Consider the following 10,858-nt stretch of genomic DNA (forward strand, 5'->3'; position numbering starts at 1 on the left):
GTAGAAAGATACCGATCAGAGAGACAAAGTGTTTTCAATTTTTGTTTTTTTTTTAATTTTTTTTACCATTTATTATTCAAAATCCATTTTCAAAAAATATCATCTTTCCCTAAAAATTACCCTATTTCCAAAATATAACTGTTTTTTTTTTCAAAATTTTAAATTTCAAACCCTCTATTCAATTATAAATACCTTCATCCTTATTCACTCTTCACCTCATTCAAATCCCCTCAATCTATTCTCTTAACTTTCTTTATCTTCCATCTTTTTCTACACCTTATCACTAAAAATGGTTCGTGTTTGGTCTACTGAAGAAGAGATCTTACTCGCTCGCTCATAGATTGATGCAGCAGAAGATCCAACCCACAATGACAGCCTTGCGACTACTTTTTGGAGGAGAGTCGCCGATATATACAACCGTCAAGCCCTTCAACCGCGAACAAAAGATCAACTCTACGCCAAATGGAGAAACGCAAACGCACTCGCAACTCAGTTTAACATTGTGTTTCGTAGGGTGATGCATGAAGCCGGAAATGATGAAAATGAAATTACTTTGCTAGGGAACGCTCTTGAGGCTTACCGTGTTCAAAATGGCAAAGATTTCAGGCTCATTGCGTTTTGAGAAATTGTGAGGCGGTCCCCCAAATTTCTAGTGTGATGTTTTTAAATTTGTAGTGGTCTTGCGATGTTTACTTTCTATGTTTTTTTTTAATTTCTATGGTTTTTTTGTTGTACTTTTATTTTATGTTTAATGGAATTTAAGTTTTTTAAAAAATAATATGTTTGAATATTTATTTTCTATATTAATTAAAAAAAATTAGCATGGCAAGTGTGGCAACTCATGTCTACCAAATGGCAAGTTTTGGCTCAAATGTAGCAAGTGTGACGTGACATCTACGTAAACCGTGACAAGTGTGACACCACACCCCTAGCCTTACAAACCCATATTATTTTCACTCTTCCAATCTATGTGGGATGGCTTAAAGCTCACTAAGCCTCCTATCCAAATCTTTCAACTACTTTATTTTATTGATTAAGTTTCCATTCATTTGAAATCTCATGGATGTTTATTATACTAAAACGGAAGTATCACGAAAAAGAACACAAATTAATTATAATAATATAAAAGGTTCGGAATTTGTGTTCAAAAATGGAAAAACTCACACTTTTGGAAGATGAGTAAACTCATATTTCCAATAGTAACGGTAACTCTCGATAGTACACTTTAGGGTAACAATTACATATATAGAGAAAGAACTAATGACTCACTTTCCTTCCCTATTTAACCAAATCTATCTATCCAAATCCATCTATTGTGCTCAAGCATTTTAGATATTTTGGAAAGAGTCTGGGGTCTAATTCCCTTCCCCACTGGACATATCACATCCATTATGATCATGGCAATCAACACCTAAGTTGTTCCCACTAAATATGACATCCCAAAAAATGTGTGTGCCAAATAACCAAGTTCAAGTATTTATCAAGTTCATACATGTATCTTCGTGGTATGATCATATTTGAAATAATAAACATATGCATGAATAACAATTGAGTATTATAAACATTTATGTGATTGCAACCACAAAAATATACATGAAACTCACTTAGGAAACTTTGCCCTTAGATTACTCTTGTGTTCGTTAATTGTAAGTCCCGTCAAGCATTTGTAAGTGGTGTCTCGTAACATATAGGACTAATAACATATTCACAATAATTTTCAATAATAATCAAGGTTCTAAAAAGCTCGTCATGGCTCCGCCATGGCGCGCCATGGCTCCAAAGCTTATATGTGCCGCCAAGCTTTACCAAAACGCCGTCTTGACTTATATATGTATATAAAAATAAATAATAATTTAAATACATATAAAAATATAAATTATATACAAAATTGCCGCCTTAAGTCGCGTTTTACAAACGACATGGCTCGCCAAGGCTCGGAAAAGTTTGAGGCTTGACATTGCCGCCAAGTCACGCTTTACATTATTTAGAACCTTGATAATAATTCATTCACTCGAATTTAAAATTATGAACTTTTTTACTTTTCTGAGAATTACCATTTATTTAATAACCATTTCACCCCAAAATACATAATATTGATAAATTCGACTCAAATGGAAATTTTAAACAACTCTCGAATGCTCCTAATTTGATCTTACCACAATAATACTCCAAAGATCTTAGAGAATAATATAAATATCTATCAAAACTCGAAAAGTAATAAAATCGTCAAAAGTGCCACTTAAAAAAGAAATATTAAATCCAACAAACCAATTTCGTTAAGTACAAGTAAAATGAAAAAATTACCCCTTTCTTATTTTTGTTTTTGTCCTTTACAAATTTCATTTTTTGTTTTTCTCGTTTCATGCCCCTTCCCCTTGAGGTATGTAGAGAGAAACTTGAATCTTGTCAGCGACTATGAATTAGAAAGGAGGACCCAAATCCATTCCTTGCAACGTTGATCTAATGAATACATGTAAAATATTCAAATCGGAATAAACCTTACAAAGAAGAAAACAAATAACCATTACGGAATTGCCTGAATCAAATAACAACCATGACAAAATTAGGGGTTTGTTCCATATTTATGATATCGCGAAGATTTCAACTTGGGAACAAATTATGAAACACAAAAAAGAATATATACTTTGAGGCAAATATGCCATCCTTTCAAAGGGTTGTTCCCTTAATCAAATCGATTTTATTTTGCCGATACGTTGATCTCTTTTCCCAAAAATAATCCAATCAATTTAATCTCCTTTTTCGAGTTTCTATGTTGAAACTTCAAAATTCATCTTCAAAAATTTAGTAGTTGGTTAGGATGAAAACAAAACCGGTTTCATCTCTCCTTTTTCCAGGTTAAAGCCTTTTTCTGGCTTCATCTTCAACATTTCGTTTCAGTGTTGAAACCTCAAAATTGATTTCATCTCCTTGATTTATTGGCTTCATGAATCTTCATTTTTGTGTTGGATGAACAAGAAATGGACAACACATGTTTTGTCATTGGCAATCACCCGTTCTAGTGTCGCCAATCGTCAAGCTCCTTGACCATAAGGGGTTGTAAGGTGGCGATGAGAGGGAGAAGACGTGATTAAGTTTATGCTGTTTTAAGGGAGAAAATGAAGATTGATGGTGGAGAAGGTGGCCATAGTTGGTAGGGAGAGAAAGGAGGTCGATGGTGGAGGAGGTGGTCGGCAGTGATGGGGACTGAGGAGAAACGACGGTGATAGGAACGGAAGGGATAGATGGCCTTCCTATTCACAAGTAAATGAAAAGCTGTATTAATTTTCTGTTATTAATCTATAATAAAAATGTATACTCCACTTGGGTATATACTATTCACAAGTAAATGAAAAGCTGTATTAATTTTCTGTTATTAATCTATAATAAAAATGTATACTCCACTTGGGTATATAACTAGTGTAAATAGAAATTGAAAATATAATTATAAGTAAAAAAACAATAGTTTTTTTTTTTAAAGTCCATGTCACTATAATAATGCAGATAAACATTAACATGAATGATGATATGACATTTTCTCACTTTCTAGTCGGTAATTGCAGTAAATATGAGACGCCCTATGAATGGTTAAAAAAAACTATATTTCTATAAACAGTAAAAAGAATGAACGTAAGTTGCTATTATACATATTTAATTCTTAAAAAATAGCGAGAACATTAATGTATTGACTATTGAAAAGAATGAATTGATACATTAAAAAAAATCTTTAAATTCAGTGTAGTTCATCAACATTAACTTCATATTGTTCCCCAGTTGATAAGATTTTGACACCAACCATTCCTCTTTCCCACTCGGCGCTTCCCACAAGTATCAATCTGCGTGCATTTATTCTTGTTGCCCGTTTGAACACCCTGACACACACACACACATAGATACAGATTAAGCGCTTAATTTATTATATAGTATACAAATAGATACAAAAATCACAAGTGAAGTGAAGTGAAGTGGTTATTCTTTACCATTTAAGTGGTTTGTTTTCCAAAACTAAATCCACACACTGACCCTTTCCCCTAAGAACACTAGCAACCATGGCAGCTGCACCTTGAAGATTAGGATCCAACGAACAAACAATATTCTCAATTTCAAGTGGGAGTTCTGGCAACAGTCCTCTCTCCTTCAGCAGCTATAATAATAATAATAATAACATTTAAAAAATAATAATAATAATAATAATAATAATAATAATAATAATAATGTTAACATATCGCAATTCTCATAAATATAGAAAGAAAGAGAGAAATGTTGAAGTAACTTACTTCAATAATGACAGCATCACCAAAACCAAAGCCACAAGCAGGAAGATCATCGCCCCCAAAAGTAGAAAGCAAACGATCATAACGTCCACCACCACATATCGCTCGAAGCTTACCTTCTCTATCAAATCCCTGAAAATTACCATATTACCCTTGCATTCCGACAAACAATTTTCATAGTATTCAACAATCATAACCGAAGAGAAGTTGAGAGATTAAAAATAAATAAAAAATTAAGCAATCTGACCTCGAATACGATTCCAGTATAGTAAGCTAGACCCCGAACAACAGAAGCATCAAATTGAATCCATTCTGAATAACCAAACTTTTCAGCAAGTGAGAATAGTTGTTTCAGCTCACTCACTGCTTCCCCTGTGCCTCCAAGTTTCTCTGTCAACAACATACAGCATATGCATGTCACTCATTCACCAAATTTTTTTTTTTATTTTTTTTTTTAATGGTAATAAATAAATATTTAATAACAATACCTTCCAACTCTGTCAATGACTTGATGGAAAGAACTTGTAGTAGATCCTCAATAGCATCATTTGATAACTCAACCAGCTCCAGCTCTTTCTTGATCTCTTCCATGGGTATTTTCCCCATCTTTTCAATACAGATCATATAACACAAATCATTGTTATCTATTCATAAGCATTCCAACATTACTCGTAGATTTTATTTTATTAAAATAAAATAACAAGTGTGGCATTTAGATTTTGACATAGGCATATGACTAACCTTATCTATAATGATGCAAGCTTTGGCAAATAAAGATTCTGGAACCGAATAGAAACTCAGCACTTCCTGTAGAACCTGCACATATTTACTAAAAGAGGTGAAACTTTACTGAAATAAATTTCTCTATAAAACTTGGTATACTCAATCTTTTGCATTACATATAATCAGTATTCAGACCTTTCTACTAGATATCTTGAAGCCAACATCTTTTGCAGTTATCCCAATCCGTTTGAAAAATGTAACAATAGATGAGATAAGCTCAGCTTCTCCCTATTACAAGGAACACAACAAACAGATGATCTTATTAGATATCAACATTGAAAGATGGATATGAACATTCAAATGAAACCTAAAATACCATTTGATGTTAATGATTATGAAGAACATAAAAAGACAAGAACATACAGTTACATCAGGGACACCAATTATATCCATGTTCCATTGGTAGTGTTCACGACGCCTTCCTCTAGTCATTCTCTCATAACGCCAGCATTGTCCAACAGCAAACCACTTTATTGGGAGGGCTACAGATTTTCTGGACATAAAATAACAATAAATAACTACACACATGCCTCATATTGTTTAAAATTTAAACCATGAAACACCTAAACAGATTGAAATTCTCCACAATTATAGTAGTATAGTACCCTTTTTGTATGACAAGCCTTGCTAGAGAAGGAGTAAGCTCAGGCCTCAATGCGACTCTGCGATTTCCTCTATCCTCAAAACAGTAAAGCTGCATCACAAAAGTTGAGAGAGATCATCCATCAACATTCAACACAAATCAATCTTTTTTAGCTTTTACTTGTAAATTATAATACACTTGACTTGCTCCTAATCTTTGTGTCATTTCAAATTTCTATCATTGCATTCCTATTGTAAAGATTTCACAATTCAGGCTTCACATAGCTGAAATAATTTGCATGTAAAAAGATTCTGCCCCAGATTCATCTCTTGTGAAAATTAGAAAAGTAATATGTCAAACCAGAGATAACTGCAACAAGTATGAAAAAATTACCAAACCTGGTCCCTTATTTCCTCCCCTGCTTTTCTTATATACAGAGCTTCTGATTCTAGTACTGGATAGTCAACTTCTTCAAATCCGAACAATTGTGAAACCTAATATTCAACAGCCAGTTAGCATACTCATAGTTACCGTTCTAAAAGATTTGAATACATGTACAGAGATATATGCCGGGCAGATACACAGCGAGGGATAGTACTAGGTTTGAATTTAGATACTATATCATCAATAAATTCAAACAAATATCCCAAACCCTTCTTTCCCTTTATCAAAATAATCTACTTGAGCATCAACTAAACAATGTCAGATGAAAAATAGAAATACGTGTATTGGATAAAAACCTCTTTGAAGTTCTGGAAAAGCCAATTGCGGAGGCGCATTTCCTCTGGAGGGAAATCTCTGGTGCCTTTGGGCGGGTTAACGTCTACTTTTTGGGAGTAATCGACTACCTGATGTGGTGGGGAGGAGATTGAACCGGATCGACCGGCACGCGTGGTTTCATTGACATTAGAATTGTCGGCAGACAAAGGGGTAGCAGTGCCTAATGGGGAGGTGGAGAAGGAGTGGTGTTTGTTATGAGCGAAGCGAACAGGGAGGCGGCTGAGAGGGGGAGAGTGGAGGGAGAATTGGTGGCAGATGAGGGGGGTAGGGCGGAGAGTGGTGGCGAATAGGATGAGGCGGGGGTGGAGGATAAGGAGAGATGGAGTTGCAGCAGCCATCGCGCAACGGCAAATAGGCAATGGCTTCTTCTCAGTCCAAGGCAATGGCTTCTTCCCGAATAACATAAAGTGAAAACTGCAAATTTGGTCCTTTGTTTGTAAGAAAATGAGGTTTAAGACACTAAACTTTAAGTTAGTTTTGCATAGTACATTTTGTTGTATGTTTGGTTTGTGCTTTTAACTTATGCTAAAATTCAGTAGTTAGATCAACCACATGTGGCTCACACTTGAGTCTTTCATGTTCAACCAATGTTTTAAAAACCGGTTGGACCGGGAACCGGGGGAGAGAACGGTTCAACTATCACCGGTTTTATATCGATTTCTGAAACGGATTGAATCGGCCGGTTTTTAGAAAAACCGTTGAACCGGTCAAAATAAACCGGTTGAACCGGTTAAACCGAATAAAATACATGGAAAAGAATCATTTTCATACTAAACTATGATTATTTTTTTTTCAAATCTATTTAGTTTTCTCTAAATAAAAACATATGGTAAATATTATGAAGTTTTTTGATGTGTTTGTATTCATCTAAAACTATATTTTTTTTAAGTATTATATTTTATTTTCTTTTTGACGTATATAGATTGATGTAAAACACTAAAACTTATGGTTATTAGGGATGTAAATTTCACCCGACCCGGTGGGGAACCCAGTTGACCCGCCCCAATCGGGGATGAGTATTCCCCGCCAAAACGGGTACCGGGTACGGGGATGGGGATCCCCATTATGCTAAAACTGGGGATGGGACTTGGGCCAGGTATAACAATCCCCAACCCCCCCCCCCCCCCCACTTTGATGACTATATATATATATATATATATATATATATATATATATATATATATATATATATATATATATATATAATATTAGTATATCGATCATTTATTGAATTTGAATTAAGTCCACTAAAATGAATTGATCTATATTAGACCATCAGAGATAGAGTCCATATACCAAATTATGTTCCCAATTCCAAGAGTTCATCAATCGTCACTTTGTTCGACGATCTGTATAGAAAATCGACACTTTCCGTTTTGATGCTTGTTAAAAATTATGATTGATGTAAACAAAATCTGATTATGGCATATGGTTTTGATCACTTTTTTAAACTGGGGTTTTTTTGTGTAAGTTGAGTTTATTATGTTGATAGATTGGGGATAGGTTGGGGATGGGTCGGGGAGGGGCTGGGGAAAAGCCCAAAATACAAAGGGGAGGGGATTTGATTCCTCGCATCCGTCGGGGATGGGTATGGGGATGGGGACGAGGTTAGACACTCGGGGATGGGGACAGGGATGGTCAACCCCGCCCCATTTTCATCTCTAATGGTTATGTGTTATTTTAATGTATTTGAATTGATCTACAACTTATTTTTATGTATATTTCTAATGTTTGAACTAGTAAACGTCAAATTCATGATTTATATATGTATGTATGTTATAGGAAAATAGGAAAAAATATGAAAATTATAGAAACCGGTTGACCCGGCGGTCGAACCGGTTGAACCGGAAACTAGTCACCATACCGGTTCAACTAAAAAACCGGTTTTTAAAACATTGTGTTCAACAATAACAATCAACAATGGTTTTGTGTTTATATGGTAGATTAGTATTAGTTTCCACATCATGACCAACAATAATCTTGCTATATGCTTCTATGGTTGTCCATTAATAGTAATTTCTCCACATAAAATAGCGATTTTTTCATCTTCTGGCCGACAGCCTAATTTATATTTTTTGAACATGAATGACTATGGTTGTCGTTTTACAAGATGTGTAAACCCTCTTATGTGTCCTAATTCCATGGCCATTATACTTGGTTTATTGATAAGAATCAACAGATTGGAAGCAATGGTTGATCAAGCTGAAAGAGATTCAAGGAACTTCAAGTTGCGGCTCATTCATAGTTGGGTTGTGTTGTTGCTACTTGTCTTAAGTTGGAATTAGTGGCAAATGTTATTGGGGTTTTTTATTTTAGGTTGCGGATAATGTTTTTTTTTGGCGTTTCTAAAGCATTGCTTTTTTATTGCAAAATGGTGTGTCATATGTAAATGTCATTGTTTACGTACTAGTGAAGTATGGAACCGGACTTTGTATGTTGACAAAAACTCATATTTATTCCGCATTACATGGTACTTCTAGCATAATGGTAAATAACTTCAAACATTGCAACAAAATCACCACAATAAAACTAATAAGACGACTCATTAGTAAATAACATACTATTTTCAGTTTTTCATTTAAAATAATGGTACCACATTACATGTTTTAACAAAACTTGATACCATGAAATGTTTGCCCCACACATGACCAAATATTTTCTTGAACATAACCACTTACCTAGTACATCCTTAAACAAACACCAACAAAAGCAAACATAGTATTGTGTCAAGTTTCTTAAAGATATGACCATTGACATCAACCAAACCATTTTCAAACACTAACTCATTTATTTTGCTGACCTCCACCTTGACCCTTTCATGTCCTTACAGTATGCCATTGTTGAAGCATTTCCTCCAAGTAACAAAGAATATATATCTACCTTCAATTCAAACATTTTTTATTATGAAAATCAACCTTTTGAATTGCAACCAATAAACATGTCTTCTCATTAGAAAGCTCTTTAAGCATTGTTCTACCCTTAGCTTTATTTCTAAAGCACATACATACTCCCAATCATCATTTTATATAACCTCTACATCTTCAAACATACTCGTATATGCATCACCAACTACATTACGTTGGTTTGTTGGAAACCCCACCCATTATGCCTTCATGTCAACTGTGTAGTGGAAATCATTCATACCTACTTTTATTTCCTCTACAATGTTTGTCTCATCATCCATGGCTTAATTATCCTCACTTGAGTCATCATCTTCTTCTTCCTTTAAGATATGGCTCTCCCATGTTACTTCCATATGAGTTCTAGCCAAATAATGGTTCAAATTCTTGAAAATGTTGTACAAACTCTTCATTGTCCACAACAAATTTCTCATCAACAACTTGGTTATCAATATGTATTGGTTCTTGTGTGCTTTCTTATTTATCAATATCATCAAAGAACAATTTCTTGCTTCATGATGATGTTTATCTATTGGACATTGTCCCTCTACTTCTTCTTAAGTCGCCCCTCAGCACCATGTCAAATTGTCCATTTCAATCATTCTTCTCAGCCGTTATCTCATTGTCACCCTGTACCTGTAGACTTTTATGAAGAGGAATTTCCTCACTCTCATCTAACTCTCTTTTGATCACATGAGAGGAATTATTAGAAGACATGAAATAGACCATAAGGATGTTTACCCGTACTTTTTATACACTCCTATAAGCATATTTGCAGCAACACACTTAGATAGGATACAATCCTCTTCATTATTCACTGATGCTTTTAACCCAAAATCTATATCAACTGCAGGTATCCAAAATTGATAGTAGATGACTGGTACTGCATGATGACATAGTGATTCCACTATATCGTCCATTTTCATGGATTGAATATTCATCATTATTGGGTAGGTCAACGATACAAACTTGTCCTTCTACATACCTCATTCTAGGGAATCTGGTGAACTTACCTTCATGATGCACTTCAATCGAGAACATTATGGGTTGGCCATTTATCAAGAACAAGAATAAAAGGGTTCCAAAGTCTTTCTATACATCTTACTTTCTTACCCAATAAACATGAATGTAGTAAAAAACAAAAGATTTTAACATCTATACTCTCAGCCTTGATGTACTAATTCAGAGGTCGTAAAATCCACATTGGCACAACCATAGCTAGCCTCGATGTACTGATTAGGGATAAATTCACTGCTAACTTGTTTGAAAACGAAGAAGATGAAAAGAATGGGATGAAATTTTGAGTGGTAATTGGTTAATAGGGTGATCAATTCGAAGGTGTATGGAGTGATGTTTTGTAGTAAACTAGTAATAAAGTATGTGATAAATGAAAAGTAAATGCATAATTACCATCATGTGAAGGAAGGGCACGTGTTTGACTTAACGAATATTTTTTAACAAGAGTTAAAAACAACCAAATTCATAAAGGAACGTACTTATAACGACTATCTATACAAAATTTAAAGTTTATGTATGTAATG

General features: G+C 34.5%; 1 protein-coding gene across 1 annotated transcript; it reads right to left on the bottom strand.

The window, feature by feature from the left end:
- Positions 1–3,622: 3,622 nt before the first annotated feature.
- Positions 3,623–6,807, bottom strand: HRS1 (Histidyl-tRNA synthetase 1). Its single transcript, XM_079080918.1, has 11 exons — positions 6,378–6,807; positions 6,036–6,131; positions 5,660–5,748; positions 5,418–5,547; positions 5,190–5,282; positions 5,013–5,087; positions 4,760–4,877; positions 4,519–4,661; positions 4,275–4,403; positions 3,978–4,141; positions 3,623–3,869 (listed from the first exon to the last, which is right to left on the bottom strand). Exons 1-11 carry the CDS (start codon positions 6,753–6,755, stop codon positions 3,731–3,733), a joined length of 1,554 nt encoding a protein of 517 aa, XP_078937044.1. The 5' UTR covers positions 6,756–6,807; the 3' UTR covers positions 3,623–3,730.
- Between the last annotated feature and the right edge of the window lie 4,051 nt (positions 6,808–10,858).

The sequence above is a fragment of the Lactuca virosa genome, chromosome 2 (genome assembly GCF_052849685.1).
Source record: "Lactuca virosa cultivar CGN04683 chromosome 2, Lactuca_virosa_CGN04683_v6, whole genome shotgun sequence".
NCBI classification, from domain to species: domain Eukaryota; kingdom Viridiplantae; phylum Streptophyta; class Magnoliopsida; order Asterales; family Asteraceae; genus Lactuca; species Lactuca virosa.

Bases quoted from the DNA above. Each gene is read 5' to 3' on its own strand.
- HRS1 (XM_079080918.1), bottom strand. From the start codon at position 6,755: ATGGCTGCTGCAACTCCATCTCTCCTTATCCTCCACCCCCGCCTCATC. The intron at 5,283-5,417 runs GTATGTTCTTGT...TCCTTGTAATAG, and splicing joins TTGGTGTCCCTGATGTAACT to GGAGAAGCTGAGCTTATCTC. The intron at 3,870-3,977 runs GTAAAGAATAAC...TGTGTGTGTCAG, and splicing joins GAAAACAAACCACTTAAATG to GGTGTTCAAACGGGCAACAA.